This window comes from Lacerta agilis, chromosome 8, assembly GCF_009819535.1.
Source record: "Lacerta agilis isolate rLacAgi1 chromosome 8, rLacAgi1.pri, whole genome shotgun sequence".
NCBI lineage: Eukaryota > Metazoa > Chordata > Lepidosauria > Squamata > Lacertidae > Lacerta > Lacerta agilis.
The window spans coordinates 55,780,683-55,800,299 of NC_046319.1; the positions used below are offsets into that span (position 1 = coordinate 55,780,683).

Here is a 19,617-nt window from a genome sequence, read left to right on the forward strand (position 1 = left end):
GCGCAAGAAGATAACACGCAAAAGATTACAGGCTCAGTAAAGTTAAAGCAATAACATTTACAGAAATTTCAAAAGTAGGATTAGACTAGACAAATCCAAAGAAACACCAGCATCAAAAAGCATCTCTCCGCTTTCCAACCATCCTGCCATCAGCTCATGCTGGGGAGAGTTTAGTCATGCTAAACCTTCAGAGCAGGATAACACAAACTCATGGAGGACGAGGCTATCAGTGACTATTAGTCACAGGGTCTCTGTTCTACCTCCACTGTTAGAGGCAACAAGCCTCCGAATAGCAGTTTCTGGGGACCACAAGTCCACCTTGCAGGCTTTCCAGAGGCATCTAGTTGATCCCTGTGGGATGCTGGGCGAGATGGGCCTTTTTATTGATCCATCAGGGCTCTTCTTATGCTCTTAGCTGATAGGTGGCTCCTTGGGCCCAGACACCTCAAGGCCGTGTCCACCGATCCCACCATCTGCTTATGCTTCCATTCCCCAGCTGTTGCTCCCTCTTTACTCTTGTTCCAGAAGCCCTTCCACCATGGTAGACTGGGTGGGTGGGGTTTGTTAGCTGGTTTATTTGCCCAAATCCTAGTGATCCCATCCAGAGGGTACCTGCATGGTGGGTAGGCTGGCCAGTTATCAATTGGAGTTGGCCCTGTGAGCTGCCATGGCATGGAGGTTCTTACACTAATACTGAAGGTTCAGCTAGAAGAGAGTTTAATGTATGGGGCAAATGTGGGTTGGAAGATCCTGCCTTAGAGGAGGTGGATGAGAAGCTGACAAGGACTGGTTGGGTGCCAAAAAAGAGACAGAGGGACATCTTCATGGGGCATTTCCTTGTGCAACCTCATCATGCACTAATTGAGCTTTTCCCTGTGCTTTTCTCTAATAGTGGAAGGCCAGTGGCTGGACTGGGGATCCTGGAGCCGCTGCTCGGTGTCGTGTTCCAACGGGACTCAGCAGCGCACCCGCAAATGCAGCGTCTCAGCTCATGGCTGGGCAGAGTGCCGAGGGGCTCATGCCGACGCCAGGGAATGTTACAACCCGGAATGCCCAGGTAGGGAACCCACGAATCTCCATACGCAGGTGGCAAGCAGACAGGGGAAGGTTACAGTTGTAGCTCCAGAGGGACTGCAGAGCCAGTTGCCACATCTAAGTGAGAATCCCCAGCATGCTAGTGATGGACGTGGCTAGCTTGGGTGTGGCCGTGGCTTGTGGGCGCAGCTTGGGTCTTTTGCAGCCAGTTCCCAGGAGAGTAGGCAGGTCAAGCTACCACAGGTAACTCTTCCAAAGACTTCTGGATAGTCGTTTCCCTGGGAAGCCACAGGGTGAGAAGCATGGAGGCCTCTGGTGCTTGTATGTCACCTAAGAGTGTGTGCACTAAGACCTTGGCGTCCCCTCCAGGTAGGAACAGGAATCTGAGTGTGCAAAGTCAGCACCTGCAATTGGTAAGTCCCTAGAGTGGCTGAGCCTCCTTTGTCTGGTCAGTAAATCCCCTGCCTGCTGCACCATAAGCTATAGCTGCTTTAGCCTCAAACATTTTCATTACAATTCACCACCCTACGTACAGTTTCTCCTGACAGAGTTAGTGGTTTCATCAGAGCAGCAAATAAGGAACAATTATCTCTAAATAACTCAAGCCCAAGCCTCCAGCTCTGATCATCACGGACCTCCAGGGACCACAGTCTGAAGCACAAATTGTCCGAGTCTCATTTCAGGTTCGGCTGCCCATAGTCGGGGAAAAGGGGAATATTATTTATTTATTTAAAGGAAAACCACCCTGTGATCACTGTGTGCGCGTCAACTTAGCTCTCAGGTTGGCTTTCCATTAAATGAAAATCTTTAAAACAACCACGAAGCAATTTATAAAACAAAATAACAGCAATATAGTTAAAACAACCAGGTTAAAACAGCAGGGGGCAGGGGAACCACAGCCAATCCAGCAAAACCGATATAACATTTACATGCTGTGCCAGGGGTGAAGATAACAAGATTTCCAGGAAGGCATCAGAGGTGGCATAGATGAGCTTTGCTTGGGGAAACACCCCACAACTGGAAAGGCCTCTCCTTAGTTACCAGCTTCCTCATTTCAGAAGTCAGGGACACCTGGTGAAAGGCCTCTGATGATGGCCAAGGACAAACTGGAACAGAAAAGAGGGTGGTTCTTGGTCTGGGCCCTTCCATTCAGCAAGAGGTGCAGCTCTCTGGCTTTAAAGTCCTGGCTTGCTACTGTGATGCAGACCTTGGGATTGCTCCCACCCAGCTCCTCGTCTGACTTCCACAAGCTCAAGCTTGGCAAGGCAGGCCTTTGACGTCAGCCCCGTGCTCTGCCAATCTGTCTGGAGCGACAGCTGCTCTCCATAAAGCCGCTGCTCCTAATACGGCGGGTTCTGAGACGCCAGTCATCCAGCGGCAGTGACAGATGGCCTCCGGCTTCTGCCTCCTCTCCCCCCTCTGGCATCAATTTTCATTTGCCAGTTTTTATTGAGGAGTGACAGCCAGTGATGGAGACCTGAAATCAACAAGTGGCTGCCTTCAGGACTGGTTGTAGGGTCATGGGAATCTCTGAAGCCAGCCTATGCAAAGTTGGTGCCCTCCAGATGTTTTGCAGTACAACTGCCATCAGCTGCAACTAGTGATGGAGGAGAAATTCTATAAAACTCACATTTAAAGGTGAATCTATCAAACTCACTCTTTCCAAAACAATATGAGAACCAAAACACCATCCTCCATCAAATTCACACCTTTCTGAATTTTGCGATGCAGTTCGCCAGGGGGAAGTGTGCCTAAAAATAAATATATTAGTGAAAATAACATACAAAAATACATTATATTATTATAAATCACTTGCAAAAATGTGTACATTAGTCAAAACTGAATACCACATGCAATTATTGGGAGAAATTCGTAAAAAAAACCTGAAGAATTTCCATGAGGATTTAAAACAAAATTTGCAAACTGCTGCTGAAATGAGGAGATTTCAATTTAAGATAAGAAAAATGAGAAACTGAGTCAACCAATATTGACTGATCCTTCCATCCCTAGCCCTAGCCAACAGGACTGGGGCTTCTTCTTCTTCTTTTTGCAGGTGACCAAAGCAATTTCTGTTCTTATTCATTGGTTTTTAAATTTGCAAACCTGCTTCAGACTCTGGGATGTTCACAGTTTGCAATAGTTCACATAGTAAATATGACAGAAGCAAGACTTGAACTCTGATCTCCCTGATCTAATTCTGGCTTGCTATCTATGAGATCGATCCTGTGGCCGATCTACTGCAATTTTCATTGCAGTTCAAGAAATGGGTTGGCTAGCGCACACTGCTGGTTGTTGTGACAATAAAATGGTGGCTGGACGGAAGTATTTACACTGCCTTGACCTCCTTGGGGGAAAGGTGGGCTTTGAAATGAATAAGTGCGAGAAGCTCTCTGCATAATGGTTCTGATATGCCTTTGAATTTCACCATTGCCTTTCCTGCTCATACTGGCTCAGCCTTTAAGCAAAAAAAGGTTTCACTGGACAAAAAGCCTCTTGACCTTTAAATACTGCATAAGAGCATCTTGGATGGACAGGCAGAGCAAAAAGAGGAAAGCAGTATCGTGGGTGCTACTATCTATACGTTGCTTCTTTGTGACCTTGAGCCCTAGCTGTATCTATTGGGGACGGTTTCTCATGCTGACCTGTAAAGATTGCCCCAAATTGGATCTCATTATGCAGAAAGACAGGAACCCAGTTGAGATGGGTGGTTTGGTTGGCTCATGGAGGATTTGCCAGTGAGCTGGCTCTGGGAGCAAAACTTTTGCCCAGCCCAGATAGGCTCAAGCATAGTTTTAAATATAGAGAATCAGGGACTGACAGTGAGTTCCAATGGTAAAAGCCTTATTCTGACCGCTGCAGGCATGAGTGTGGGGTGGGCTTGCCAAGTTCAAGTGTTCTTCCATTTAAAAAAAATTGAAACAAAACTCATTGAACATACAGAACATGATGTTCTATCAGGCTGTGTGCTAGGAGTTTGTTTCTCCATTGGGGGGCACACCTGAATCCTGAAATGCCTAGGAAAAGGGTAATAGCACTTACAGAGGAGATGGGATTTAAAGGCGGAAGCAAAGACAAGCTGGTGAGGTGTAGAGGAGGCTGGAGCAATTGTTTCCCAACTGTGCCAGAAGAAAGCTGCTAGTGTGTCCCTGATAAATACATCTGCGGGGCTCATCAGCGTCCCCCCCCCCGGTACCTCCTATGCTACCTGCATAAAGGTCTCAGTAAATACCCTCTCAAAAATTCACAAAGCACCAGAGACCGTTTGCTCTTCCTGCTCAGTTCCTGTTTGTACTGGCTCAGCCTCTCCTGCATTGATCATGTCCACATTGCACTCGATGTCCACCCTTCCATTCTAAGCAGAGGTGCAAAGAGCTTCTCTCTGAGAGCAAACATAGATGCAAGAGCCTCTCCTTCCATTAATGGGGTGGCCACAGAGGGGCATGTTTTCATACCACCCTGTGATCTTCTCCAGGGTTTATTCAAAGCTCCTTCCCCACTGCACAAGCAGGCAGAACACTTCCCACTCACAAACTTCCTGTAACTGAAAGAAATAACATGTAAGAGGGAAGGAAACATAAGAATCTACAGAGAAAGAGACAAGAAGAATAAATAACAGAGAACGAAGGAAGAACAGGAAATTTGGGGAAATGAAAAAGATAATGAGGGAGCAAGAAAACAGAGGTGCCATGAAAAGAATCCCCTCCTCCAGTTATTTTGAGGAAGATATGATCTCCCTTCCTTAACCTGTATTGATTCCCTTTCCCCACAAAGCAAAACTGAAGCTGTGCCCTCACCAGAAATGACTAGAATTTGCCTCCTATTACAAAATGGCTGTTTCCCCTGTAAAATATGATGGAGATTATGTACTGAGGGTTAATGGAGCACCTTCACAAAATGGCTGCTCAAAGTCTGAAAAGTTGTTACCTCTAACCCATGTATTATTTACGACACTTTCTGGAATAAGGCCCAGGACACAAACCTATTAATATCAATGTATCTGCCTGTACTTGAGTCTGTCTGGGGCTTCAGTTTGCCTCGTGCTTTTTGCCCTACCTATTCCATCCTGTAAAGCCTTGCAGTCTGTGGGGCTTGGCAGAGGAAGGGAGAGAGGCCTTCTTGTGTCAGTCTGGGAGTCTCTAAGGTGTTGCCTTCCAGTAAACTGAACTTTCCAGAAGTCTTTAATATTAGAGATGAGTCATCTTCAAGGATTAGTTCTCCATGGCAGGTGAAGAACGAAATACTGTCAAACAGGAACAAAGCTCCAGGAATCTTAGGAACTGTTGTGTGACCCATAGGACACGGCCTGTCCTCTGTTGCATCTACTGTTACGATCAAGAATAGAAAACGGAGGGGTTGGAGAAAGAAGAACAAGGAGCCTCCACAAAGTGCTGAAAGGAGATTCTTTAGCTCTGATTCCTGTATTGAAGGAGGGTGGACTAAATGACCCTTTGAGTCTCTTCCAACCCTACAAGTCTGATTATGTGAGACTGGCAGGACCTGCCAAGCTCCTTGTTGAAATATACAGAACTAGCTGTGCTACCAGGTTTAAGTCCTGCTGAAATGCTGAGCAGCAAGGAGTCACGTCAAAGCCTGAGGATAACTGCAGCAGATGGAGACAGTTTTGGGATCACAGTTTTCTGAACACTGAATTGCACCACTTTCCCCTAGAAAATAGTTTCCTGCTGGCTAAGACAAACACATAGTTTGTGTCTGTAGGGGTGTTTAGATAGAGACAAAGGAGGGAAATTGGTTATACTGCTTTCTTTTAGCCCATGCCTTCAATTCAGCCACCCCAGATGCTAATATTTTTGTAAATGCTTTCAATATAAAACTTCATTTTGCCAAGACTGTTGTGGCAGCACTTTGTACAAGAATGAAGAAATACCCAACTAAGGCTGTTGATGCAAAACCAGCTCCCATGCAGCACTTGCTGGTGGCACCCAACAATTCACCACCATTATCCACTACAGTGGCTGGGCATCATCACCCAGGGGCAGGGCGAGCATCCTGGGGGTGGGCACCACCTACGGTGAGTGTTCCAGGGGGCACCATCCATGGTGAACGCCGCCCGTGGCAAGCGTCCCAGGAGGGCAGGGCGGTGATGTCACCCCCCTCAGGGATGACACCCAGGGTGGGCTGCACTCACTGCACCCCCTTCCTCCGCCAGTGCTACCAACACAAATTTTTTAGCTATATTTAAGGGTGTGGTTTTTTCCCCCAGAGCAAAACTACTCACATCCTCCAGTCCCAGACAATTTGGCCACCTTGAATCAAAATAAAATTTAACATAGAATCATACTCAGCATAATGTGAAAGGGAGCCCAATGTCACAATTGTGTGATCTTTTCTTTTGTGTTTGTTTTGTGGTAATATATAATGATTTTATATCTATTGTTAAAGTAAAGTTTATATCTATTGTTTAAGTAAAGTTCAATATGGGTCAATAAATGTGTTTGACTAGTCAAGTAATTGGTCCCATAATACACGATTGAGACAAGGTTATGAAGATTTGAAAGGAACCAGCTTACATCTTCATTTTCTGTTTCTTTTTATCTTTTCTCATCTGCCTTTTTTAGAAACTACCTAGCTCCTTGTTAAATCCCATATACCCAACTGTGCAAAAGCTTATTTCACCCTGCACCCTTTTTTGACATTGCACAAAATGTGTCTAGCTACTCATTAGAAAAAAAAAAAAAAACTTTGGTCCTGTCTCCATTTCTGCTCTTTGGACACGGCAGTCATTTTGTGTAATGCCACGCTCCATGAGAGCTATTGTGTGATACTTCAATATGATACTTTAAATGCCCTCACCTGCTCAAAAAGGTTGGCAACCCCTGCAATAATGAGAAAATGCTCCTCAGTGCCCAAAGTATTTACCCATAAATGAATCTGCCCATTGTGTCTCTGAAGGGTTTCCTGTGCCAGCCTAGCTTTCTTCCAATCTGCCTCTGCCATACGTGAGCAAACTACTGCACCTCTATATTAGGTGATATTGGATCATTCCTGATGCAGAGAGGCAATAGAATTACCCACCTGTGGAAGAGGCCTCCCACTGTTTCTCTGAGTGAGTCACTGGAAGAAGGCAAGGCCAGAGCAATCAGTCTCCAGTGGAGGCAGGAGATTCTGGGCCATTCAGTCAAGAGGCAATGATCTCTCAGAGAATGCATGCCTAGAAACAAGGACTCACAGAGAAACTAAGGTGTGGCTCCACTCCTCCAAGGATGGGCAATTCTTGCACAGCCTTTTTGGTGGTAGATGATAGTGTGCTTCCAGTATTAATTCAAGGAAAGCATGCCTCTGCTATCAACAGTAATTTGGGAAATTGGAGGCTTTTGTGCTGGCTTTGAATGTGGGAAACCTGGATCCAGATCCGGCCAGCTGGCTGCTTGTTGGTTTGAGGTGGGTTTTGGTTCTTGATGTGGTGTTGTCTCTTACTGCATTTGGTAAAAAGGTAAAGGTAAAGGGACCCCTGACCATCAGGTCCAGTCGTGTCCGACTCTGGGGTTGCGGCGCTCATCTCGCTCTATAGGCCGAGGGAGCCGGCGTTTGTCCGTAGACAGCTTCCGGGTCATGTGGCCAGCATGACAAAGCTGCTTCTGGCGAACCAGGGCAGTGCACGGAAACACCGTTTACCTTCCCGCTGGAGCGGTCCCTATTTATCTACTTGCACTTTGACATGCTTTCGAACTGCTAGGTGGGCAGGAGCTGGGACCGAGCAACGGGAGCTCACCCCGTGGCAGGGATTCGAACTGCCGACCTTCTGATCAGCAAGCCCTAGGCTCAGTGGTTTAACCCACAGCGCCACCTGGGTCCCACTGCATTTGGTAGCAAGGCACATTAAACCCTGCTACTCAAGCTGTTTGAAATCTGCAGGATTCAGAACCTTGAAAGAAACTCACCTCCTGAGGAATGAAAATGAATCCCATTTGTTAAAGGGCACCCTTGCGGTCATGGCCTGGTTGGGAAGGGGAGAGGGGGCATTTTAGCTTAAATGAGATATGAATTATTGATAAATGCATTTAATCATCTGTGGAATATTTGATTAAAGTAATTATCAGCCGGCACAGTTGCATCCCAATGATAAAGAAGGACTTCTTCTATCTCCTTGCCATTCTGTCAAATCCTCCAGCTAATATGACTCTAAACTGGGAGGGTGTGTGAGAGAGTGAGCGTGAGAGATAGTTTAGAAAGGTCTACTAATTCTTCCTTTCTGCTCCCCTGAACTGAAGCTGATAGCAAGTGGGGCCCATGGAACCACTGGAGTTTGTGCTCCAAGACGTGCGATACGGGCTGGCAGAGACGCTTCCGCATGTGCCAGGGGACGGGCGTGCAAGGCTACCCATGCGAGGGCAGTGGGGAGGAAGTCAAGACATGCAACGAGAAGAAATGCCCAGGTAACTGGCCTTGCCAACTGGCTGAGTCCTTCCCAGGCAGCGCTCCACCAGACATCCCAGTTTGTTCTGGAAAGTGACAAGAGGTCCTTGCCTTTCCTCTAACAAAAGGATTCATTCATTCATTCATTCATTCTAAAAGGACTCAGTCTCATTGTGTCATGTGAGCAGCCTATCCTTCCATTGGTCCTTCACCGTTTCTGCCTACCCACCACCCCTAACAGGGTGTGCTGCCCATCTGCATTTTTGTGTATTTGCATATCACCTCTCCATTTGGTTTGTGTTGCCCATCTCTCAGTTCCCTTCCCCCAGTCCCTCCCCACAGCTCTATATTAGGGTTGCTGGAGAGATGAATTAACCTCTAGTGAGCCACCTAGGACTGTGTGGGCCTAGGCTGCTAAGGAAGAGAAGGTAATAAAGAGACAAGGCAATCATGTTTTGTGATTGACAGACATCATGAAGGCCCTAGATTTGCAGGATCTGGTATGAATTCTAGGATCATGGTTTTTGGCTTCTATGGTCAATAGAGCAAGTCCCAGAAGGCCCAGGGTTCAAGTATGCTCTCCATTCCTGGTTCTGACAGTCTGGTAGTTTTTTCCTTAAGTCCAGCGACTCTATTATCCAAAAAGTCTATAAAATGCATGCATGCATGCATTCCTTAAAAGAAAAAAATTGTGGCTTTGCTCACTTGAGACATACATACATGCATACATACATGCATACATACACCTGCTATGCTGACTCATACATCAGTCTGTTCACATTTCATCAAGTATGGATTCAGCTGAGTTCCCATTGAAAGGCAAACCTACCTAATACCGCTTTCTGAAACAATATGCAAACTGAAACACAACCACCATTTGGAAATAACAGGTCTTCGAATTTTGAAATGTAGCTCACCACCCAAGTTATGTATACAAAAATGCATATATTGGGGTGAAACATGCATAGAAATGCATATATAAGTAAAGAAACATTATGTTAGGCATAATTGCATGGAAAAATGTGTATATGGGGAGAAATTAACACTAAGATGCTGATTTAAAAGGAGGTTATCTAACTCCTGGTTGTTTAACAATAGCAGCAAAGCTCCCCTCCCACCCTAAATTAGGTTGCTACAAAGAACAAAACTAGGAGTGGGGTTCTATGAGAAATAAAACTGTAAACTCAGTTCTGCTGCTGAAAATGCTGTTCCTGAATTCACAGTCTGTCTCACACTCCTAAGCTGATGCCCTCTTTCCAGTGGCTACTAGTCATGATGACTCCAAATACACATCATGGGAGAACAATAGCAGGAGAGGTTTCATGCAAGGCACTCATTTCCTTCTTGTGGACTTCCCAGAGTAAGGTGTGCCATTTTAGGGGGTGAAGCTTAATTTTTTGCAAATTTCTTCAGTGAGGGGATCATTAAATAAAATACGTTTTTGGGTGTGAGGAATCTGCTATTATTTTTTGTGATTAAACAACATTTAAGTCTATGTTTGATTAAGAAACACATAAACTGCTTTTGGAAAACCAAAGAATTTTAATTTTGCCTTCTGAAAATGTCATGTGATAATAATAATGCTAATAACAACAACTGCAAGTAATTGGCAATCATTTTTAATGGTTTCTGTTGTACACACATTTAGGCCTACTTACCAAGCAAAACTAAATTATATTAATTTAACCAAAATATCTTTTGAATTCCCAAGTCATTTTACAGCTTTTTAACACCCCTCATTTTTGCAATTTGAAAGTTGGAAAATCCAACTTCCCCAGGGGGCATCTGGTTGCTAGACTAGATAGGCCTTTGGTCTGATCCAACAACATCAAGGTTCTTCTTGTGTTCCTCCCACAGCCTACCATGAAATGTGCAAAGACGAGTATGTGATGTTGATGACTTGGAAGAAAGCTGCTGCTGGTGAGATTGTCTACAACAAATGTCCATCCAATGCTACAGGTAGGCAGCTGCATGAGTGGGGATCCATATTTTTAAGCAGAATGAAGCCTTGCAGGTGACAGACAGCAAGATGAAAGGAGGTGACCTGCAGGTCTACCTGCCGACATGAGTTTCCTGCTGAGAACTGAAGGCACTGCCACTTCATAAGGGATGTCTGCACTAGCTAAGCAGATTTCAGCTACATGGTTCTGCTCTGGTTTGTGCTGCAAGATGATTGGCTTCTTCAGTCCCAAAAGTAGAACTGTCCCAAGGTAGTTGCTAACCCTCCTGTGATATTCTTTACTGAATCCTTCAGCAACCTGGTGCTCTCCAGATGTTTCGGACCACGACTCTCATAAGCCCCAGCTACTGGATGGGGCTGATGGGAGTTGTAGTACAATAACATTCAGAGGGCACCAAGTTGGCAAGGCTATCTTGGTACAAGTGTCTATGAATAACTCTTGTCAGCTCCTCAGTTCTTGGGCATTGCCCTGCATTTCATTCCTCACCCATGTTTATCTTAATATTAAAGAAATCAGATTGCACACACGTTTACCTCCTCATTAAAATCAAAACCTCTTTCCAGCTTCCTTTGCAAAATTTTCACAGAGCCGTGTATTTTGCAAGCCTCCAATTAAAATGTTTTTCTGAATATTCCCTCTGCTCCCCTTGCAGATTTGTGGGCACTTGCAAATTTAACAGCGTTGAAAAGAGGCACAGATCTGGCTGCATGCAATTTCTACAATATTGGGGTTTCTTAATAGAAATAAACACTACTACTTGAAAGAATAGCTCAGTTGCTAAGGGAGAAAGAAGCCCACACTTAAATACAATGCAGTGTGCAAGGCTTGTCCTCAGTGCTGCACACGGGGAAGCCAGGAGCATCACATTCTATAAAATAATTAGATGGTGCTGGAGACCTGACCTCTCTGGGTCTGGAGTCCATGTCTGTGCCATGGTCTGCTGAGAATGTCTATTAAAGGTACAATATTTTAAATGTTTTTTTTTTATTCTAACCCCATAATAAGCACGTTTACAAACATAGTTGGAAAGAGAGGGGGGTTGGGTGGGGAGAGGGGTTTATAGATAACAGTCTTCAAGATGAATGGTGAGGAGCAGGACACCAGGACAGGGCCATGGGATGTAAGGAGTTGCAAAATGTTCACCCAAATAAACTAGCTTTCTGGAGAAAACCTAAGCTTCAGCTGGGGAGCAGCAGAGCAGAGTGATAGCTGCATCCAAGGCCTGTTGCTCATGCAAAGGTTAAAGGCAGTGGGGTGTTTTTCTCCTTTTTTAGGTGTGCCAGCTCCAGGCTGGCATAGCTGAGAAGCTCAAGAACCAGACCCTTGCATCTTACCACAGGGCTATACAACTATTCAAATTGATCAGGGCTGCAGAGCCTGGTAACATCAAAAGGTCCCTTCCTGGCACCTGAAGAACAATGTGGGCGCCAGGGGAGTTCCATGAGTGGGATGCTGGTGGGAGTTCTGTCTTTAACATCAAAATTAGATGAAGCTCTTCAGGTGGTAAATCTGCATTTTGGGGTGATAGTGGGCTGGATGAGGACCATAAACTGGTCTAATCCTTGCAAGATGGAGGTGCTATGGATTGGTGGTTCTTGAGTCCAAGGACTGGCTGAACAACTCCTTCTGGATGCGGTTGCACTCCTTCTGAAAGGCCAAGTTTGTACTCTGAGTGCATTCCTTGAGTCTACCTTGTTGCTAGAGGCTCAGTTGGCTGCAGTGTTGTGTGGCTGTTTCCAACGCCATCTAGTTGTCCAGCTGTGGCTGCTCCTAAACCAGGGGTCAGCAAACTTTTTCAGCAGGGGGCCAGTCCACTGTCTTCAGACATTGGGGGGGGGGTGCGGACTATATTTTTTGGGGGGGAGAACGAATTCCTATGCCCCACAAATAACCCAGAGATGCATTTTAAATAAAAGCACATATTCTACTCATGTAAAAACATGCTGATTCCTGGACCGTCGACGGGCCGGGTTTAGAAGGCAATTGGGCCAGATCTGGCCCCCGGGCCTCAGTTTGCCTACCCATGTCCTAAACTCTGATGGCTTGGCCATAATAATCCATCCAGGGGCGGGGTTCCATAATGGAGGGGGTGACAAATTATCAAGGAACATTTTGGGGGGGGGGATTGGGATTTTTTTTTAAATGCCTGCTCCGAAGGTCTTATCTTACTATACTAGGGATTATATAGCTACATATGAAATTTAATATCTTGACCCTCCTCCACCAAAATAGCTGTTCACTTGGCTGTTTTCCTGTGTCATGAAGGCTGAAATTTTAGTTCAGAGAACACTTACTGTTCCCAACCCTAACCCTGTGGAAAGCCATCTAATTAGACTTTAATTTGATTTTGAGATGATTTTAGGAGGTAATTTAATTATTGTTTGATTTTATACCAATGTTATGTATCTGATGTTAGCCACCCTGAGCCCAACTTTGGCCGGGGAGGGTGGGATATAAATAAAAGTTGTTTTTTATTATTATTATTATTATTATTATTATTATTATTATTATTTGTTTTTATTCCTTTGTAAGAAAATGCCTGGGGGGTGACAATTTTTTTTGTTGCCCCCAGGTACCAATTTACCTTGCTACGCCCCTGAAGCCATCCCCTAATAATCTCCAGGCTTGATTACTGTAATGTGCTCTATGTGGGGCTGCTCTTAAAGATGCCCCAGAGATTGCATGAGATCACGTACCAATATTGACAAATCTGCACTGCTTGTTTCTGTAACTGCCAAGCTCAGTTCAAAGTTTAATTGTTTTGGGAGCACACACCCCTGTTCATGGGTTGAGGGCTGTTGGGGCAGCCTCTGTGGCTAAAGTCAGAATCATAGGGCCTTCTCAATGGAGAGTCCTCCAATAGTGGAACATACTTCCTGAGGAGATTTAGGCTAGGGTTGCCATATTTCAAACAGTGAAAATCCGGACAGAAAAATTGTTGAGCTCTTTGTTGTTGCTGCTGCTGAGCTTCTTGGGCAAAATTGAAGTCTGTTTTGAAGCTATTTTTATGGGGAAATGGCAAAAATGGCACTGCCAACATGGGTTACCATACATCTGGATTTTCCCAGACATTTCCGCCCAGACACTGCTGCTGACTGCAATATTCCAGATATATCTGTATGGCAACCCTAATTTAGGTTGTCACTGAACTGATGAGCTTTCAGTATTAGGCAAAAACATTTCTTTTTTGTGTGTTTAATTCTTTTGCCAGAGCTGATGAAGTTCAGTTTGTTTTAAGATAGTTATTCTGACAAAGGTAGGAAGAGGTAGATTGTTGTTTAGTTTGATTTTGATGTACCTGGATGTGATGAGATGGGATCCCAAAAAGTACATGCATCAAATATGCCTTACTGGGCAGATAGTGAGCCTAAAATGACCACCAGACACCCTTCTCCTCCAAAGTTCAGCCCATTTCCTGTTGCAAACACCCCCTTGTTTGAGGGTTCTTTCTGGGGACTGGCCTGGAGGTGGCTGGGCATTTGGGGCACCTTCAGCCACAAGTGCTACCTGTTGGTTTACCTTCTTTCCTAGGGTCTGCCAGCCGCCGGTGCTTGCTCAACTCCCAAGGTGTGGCTTTCTGGGGCACGCCCAGCTTCGCACGCTGCATCTCCCACGAATACCGATACTTACATCTCTCAGTAGGTGCAGACTCTGGCTGGCAAACAGACCTTCTCTCTTCCCTTTTTATCCCTTTTGGCTACAGTCTCAGCCCTTTCCCTATCTTGTCTTTTTATATATATATAAAGGGGGGAGGGGGTTGATGTAGGGGTTGGAGAGGTGTTGCTGAGCACGGAAAGGGAGGGGTGCACAAACTGCACAGAAAATGCAGTAGGCAAAACCAGTTAAGGTGAATGCACTGATACCAATCAAATCAGTGATGACCGATGCTGGCATTTTCAGCGATGAGGTTGTTGGTAGGCAAGTATATGTTTATGGGTTTGCATTCTCCCCTGGCAAAGGTAGTGCAAAATGTGTTGGGGAAGAATTTAATTAAGTAATTATCACAGGAACATGCAATCCTATGTGTGCCTGCTCAGAAACAAGCCCTTAGTCCCAGGATCTACCTTATACTGATGTAGTCTGTTGACACATTTATCTTCATATTATCTGTACCAGCTTTCACCAGCTTTGTGCCCTCAAGATATTTTGAGGTACAGAGCCCAGCAGCCCCAGCCAGCCAGCTGGCCATGCTTGCTGGGACTGATGGAAGTTATAAAGTCCAAAACACCTGGAGGGCACCGGGTGGGTAGAAGCTGATCTGCATTGGCGGACCCGTTACATGGAATGCTTTTTCACTGGCGTTCCTGGGGATTGAAACAGGAGCCTTGGGGATTGAAACAGGTGTGCTGCTCTTCCACTGAGTTACAATGGGCCTTGGCTAGAGAATCCTCCACTCAGGGTCTCTCAATGTAAGCCTAATGATCCTACTCCATCCCCAGCCTTATCTTTCTCCACCTCTCTCTCTCTCTCTCTCTCTCTCTCTCTCTCTCTTCCCACACTCCCCCATCTGATTAAAGCTCCGAGAGCATTTGGCCAAGGGGCAGCGCATGCTGGCAGGTGAGGGAATGTCTCAGGTGGTCCGTGGCCTGCTGGAGCTTGTAGCCCGGAAGACGTACTACAGCGGAGACCTGCTCTTCTCGGTGGAGATCCTGCGCAATGTCACAGACACTTACAAGAGAGCCACCTACATCCCTTCCTCAGATGATGTTCAGGTACCATTCCGGCCAGGAAAGACGCAGGTTCAAGGCACATGTGTTGCAGGGCCATTGTAACAGAAGAGGCTTGTTTGCCTCACAATATGACAGAGAGTGGACGGATCAGCCAATTTCCTGTTAGTGTCAGTTTTCCATGTGTTCAGTCATGAGTCCATCCTGTCTCTTTTTCTATGATTTCTTTTAAAACACACAAAAATGCCCATTTAAATATTTTCTCCAAAAATGCATTTTTGTCTGCATTCCCCCCCAAAAAATAGGCAAATTTTGAGCCAAAATTTTCATCACAAAATTTTTGCAGTCCAAAAGAGTAACTGTGTTATAATTTGCATATTAGACTAGGAAATGCAAATTAGGTCAAGTCACTGAAAATTCAGTGACCCACTGAAATGCAGACCAGGCAAAATAGTCCAGCATCCCTAATAGGTAGCAACAAGAAGCCATGAATCCAGATGTCTTTCAAACAAAACCAAATTCTTCCACTTGGAAGGCAATATTCTGTGACTTGCATAATTTTTTGCAGATCAAACAGGTTGGCAGAAATCTGCTTATTTTGCATTAAGTGACTTGTGGCAGTTATGTTCCTCCTCTTACCACTGGAAACTCTGTTTAGCTATTCCCTGTGCCTTGAGATTTTGCCAGGTGCTGCCTGCACAGTTTCACACTCATCCCTGCGCACTTCGGCTTCTTCCCTCTCCCCTGCCAAAAGCTAGATTTTGAAGAGAATTGCCTAATGTAATTTACCAACTGCAAAATGTTGAGGTTATGGATGTTCCTGCTGAGCTGAATCATTTAATACACACATGGTGATATCAGCTAATATTTCATATGAACATTTTAGCAGAAAGGAAAACAAAAGAAAAACAGTGTTCATGAGTAGCAGTATTTCTCAAGAGGGCTCCTGCCTACCCACAAGATCAATTTTGAATACAGCATCCTTCGCCAACCTGATACTCTCCAAATGTTTTTGACTACATCTTTGATTAACTCCAGCCAGCAATGTGCTGGAGCTAATTGGAGCTGTAGTCCAAAGCATCTGCAGGGTGCCAGGTTGGTGAAGGTTGACAACTGGAGCCTTCCCAACGCCTGCACTTCAACCTCTCCTCTCCTCCCACAGCGGTTTTTCCAAGTCGTCAGTTACATGGTGGATGCGGAAAACAGGGAGAAGTGGGAAGATGCACAGCAGGTGAGCTGACATGCCTTGTGTGCGGGGCTAGGCTGTGGGGACCCCCAGCCTGTGTTAACACCTCCTTCTGCCTCACAGGTCATGCCCGGCTCTGTGCTCCTGATGAAGGTGGTGGAGGATTTCATCCACCTGGTCGGAGATGCACTCAAGGCCTTCCAGAGTTCGCTCATCGTCACGGACAACTTGGGTGAGTGGCTGGAAGAGAATGGAGGGATGGCTTCCTTGCTTGGTTGTTGGGAAGGGAACAGGGCAGGGTGGTTGTACACCAAGTCCACAGTCCTGGAGGTTGTGTCTGCTCCAATCCAGGGTCCCTGAGGTCACTTGCTAGGCCTTTGTGAGTATGGTGGTGAGAAAGCAGCAACTTCCATCCAGGGCTGCATTCGTTGCAATCAGCTCTGCCTCCATTCCACTACAGTTCAGCTACTACTACAGCCCACATCTTGTCTCACTATCTGCTATGGCCATAACTAATGTAATTGATTACATCATTAATTTACAGGCATTTCAATGAAAGGGGAACGTCAAAAGCACTACAGAAACAATGTAATTATTTAGGTAATGTTCACAGACTTAAAAAAAAAAAACAATAGGGAATACCACTTGCATTCACTTGCAGTCAGGGAGGCTCTGAGTCCACTGACCACACTGTCCCAATTAGCATACTAGGCTTGGTCCCTCCACCACTGAGGCTCTAGAGCAGGGGTCAGCAAACTTTTACAGCCATGGGCCGGTCCACTGTCCCTCAGACCTTGTGGGGGGCCCTACTATATTTTGAAAAAAAATATATGAACGAATCCCTATGCCCCACAAATAACCCAGAGATGCATTTTAAATAAAAGCACACATTCTACTCATGTAAAAACACGCTGATTCCCAGACCTTCCACGGGCCGGATTGAGAAGGCGATTAGGCCGCATCTGGCCCCCGGGCCTTTGTTTGGGGACTCCTGCTCTAGAGGTCTGGAGTGTTAGCAAAGGGGCAAAATGAATCCCCCCCCCCCCGCCGCCACAATACCCAGTAGTGACACCCTCCCCTCCCCACTTTCTTTCCCCCACCCTTGGCAGTAATCAGCATCCAGAGAGAGCCGGTTTCTGCTGTCTCCAGTGACATCAACTTCCCCATGAAAGGGCGGCGTGGAATGAAAGACTGGGCTCGCCACTCTGAGGATAAGATCTTCATCCCCAAGGAAGTGCTCAGCCTCTCCTCATCTGGTATGTGGTCTGTGTCCGTGTGTGTTGGGGAAGGACTATGGCTCAGTGGTAATGCATCTAGGTCCCAGGTTCAGCACCTGGTATCTCCAGGTAGGGCTGAGAGAGAGACTCCTGTCTAAAACACTGGAGAGTTGTGTAAAGGCCTAGCAGCCAGTGTAGACAATACTGAGCTTGATGGAACAATGTTCTGACTCGGTATAAGGCAACTTCCTATGTTCCCACGCCCCTGTATTGTTCTGTGACTCTGGAATTTGGGAGCCTCTTAGATCTCTCGTTCTATCTCTGGATTTTAAACATTCTTTGAAGAGAGAGCTAAGAGAGCCTGGATTCTTCCCGAAGAGAAAGGGGCAAAGCTTACACACGTGGCACACAAAAAGCCTCAGATGAAATGCATGACCTCTCCAGGAGGAACAAAATAAAATAAAAAATTCCTTCCAGTAGCACCTTAGAGACCAACTGGAAGTGTGCATGCACACGAAAGCTCATACCAAGAACAAACTTTGTTGGTCTCTAAGGTGCTACTGGAAGGAATTTTTTATTTTGTTTTGTTTTGACTATGGCAGACCAACACGGCTACCTACCTGTAACTCTCCAGGAGGGGCAGGAAAAGACTCCAGGATTATACCCCAAAGAGCCACTACCTGTCAGTGTAAATAATACTGACCTTGTTGTAACAATGGAATGGATGTAGCTCACTGTTAGAGCATGTGATTTGCATGCAAAATATTCCAGGGTAAAACTGGGAATGTTCCCTGCCTGAAACCCTGCAAAGCTGCCAATCATTGTGGAGACTACAGAGCCAGATGAAACAATGGCCTGACTTGGAATGGGGTGGAGTGTGAGCAGCCATTTAAGCACTCCCCTTCCCATACATCTGTATGAGGAGAATCAGAATCTCAGGAGAGCTGGGGTGTAACAGCCTGCAGACCTTGTCATATTCCCAGTAACCTCACTGGGAGCATAACTGAACCATAGCATAAAATGTGTGCGCCAAACCAAATTAACTTGCCCAGAGCTAGCTCATTCCAGTTCAAGCCCAAATGAGCTTCCCCCATCAACTAATATGAGCTGGTCTAGAACCATCTCTAACCAATACTGTTCTTTCCTCCCTCCCCAATATATCTCTGCAGAAACAGATGAATCGTCTTATTTTGTCATTGGTGCCATCTTGTATCGCACATTGGGATTAATCCTGCCTCCTCCTAGGTGAGTGGCTGTGGAGGTGGCATGTGGAAGGGGTATGTACATGACATCACACACTCAAATGCCAAAAGGATTGTTTGCAAACAACCTGTTTCTCTTCCACCCACAGAAGTCCCCTGGCTGTCATGTCCAAAGTTCTCACGGTGACGGTGAAGCCCCCAACCAAGGCCATGGAGCCCTTGATCATGGTGGAGTTGTCCCATATCATCAATGTAAGTGGTATAAGGTTCTCCTGCAGTAGTGCCCATACCCATTACTGCCCACCCTTCACTAGGAGGTCCAAGGGAAAATCACATCAATGTGAAATACAACATTAAAAACACTTTAAAACAAATTTAAGTCACAGGTAGAGTGTGTCCTAAAATACACATCTTTCAAGAGATAGCATGAAGAGGTGTATCTTCAGCATACAACAAAAACTGGATAATGAAGGTGACTTGTGTTCCCCTCAAACATAGTTGGTACAAAATACCCACAATCACAGAATTTCAAGTAGAAAACCGCCTTGGGTTTCAAGGGAAAGTGAATTCCCCTAATGAAAACAATATATGTCTGGCAAGGTAAGGGGAGACATGTTTCCCTCCCCCCCCCATTTGTCTTTGGGGGGTTGGTGGTCAGGGAGAAAAACAACAATTGTGGAACAAAAAGAATTATTAATAAACAGAGAAATGAGCACAAAAAGAAACAGCAACTCAGTCTGGTATTTATTCCCTGTGCAATCTGAAAATATTTTTTCCCAAGGGAAAATCCTCTTTAATAAGACCTCTCTGAAAAAGAAAAATAATATTGCATGGCTCAATGTATTTTTGCTCAGCATGGAAGCTTCTTCTTCTTCTTTTTAAAAAGTATTTATTAAGGAGTAAAAATTCTCCTTTGAATCAGATGATGAAGATCTTTCATTATTAAGGATGTTTCTATCTCTCCCTTCAAGGGCA

The 19,617-nt window shown here is 45.4% G+C and overlaps 1 protein-coding gene across 1 annotated transcript in view; it reads left to right on the top strand.

Moving 5' to 3' along the window:
* The window catches only part of ADGRB2 (adhesion G protein-coupled receptor B2), a 115,861-nt gene that overhangs the window by 43,684 nt on the left and 52,560 nt on the right, over positions 1-19,617 (top strand). Inside the window, exons 4-13 of the mRNA XM_033157650.1 lie at positions 893-1,057; positions 8,265-8,429; positions 10,267-10,368; positions 13,902-14,008; positions 14,888-15,082; positions 16,200-16,268; positions 16,347-16,455; positions 17,333-17,479; positions 18,610-18,685; positions 18,792-18,894. Of these exons, the coding sequence (XP_033013541.1) occupies positions 893-1,057; positions 8,265-8,429; positions 10,267-10,368; positions 13,902-14,008; positions 14,888-15,082; positions 16,200-16,268; positions 16,347-16,455; positions 17,333-17,479; positions 18,610-18,685; positions 18,792-18,894 (1,238 nt within the window). The remainder of the gene's footprint in view (positions 1-892; positions 1,058-8,264; positions 8,430-10,266; positions 10,369-13,901; positions 14,009-14,887; positions 15,083-16,199; positions 16,269-16,346; positions 16,456-17,332; positions 17,480-18,609; positions 18,686-18,791; positions 18,895-19,617) is intronic.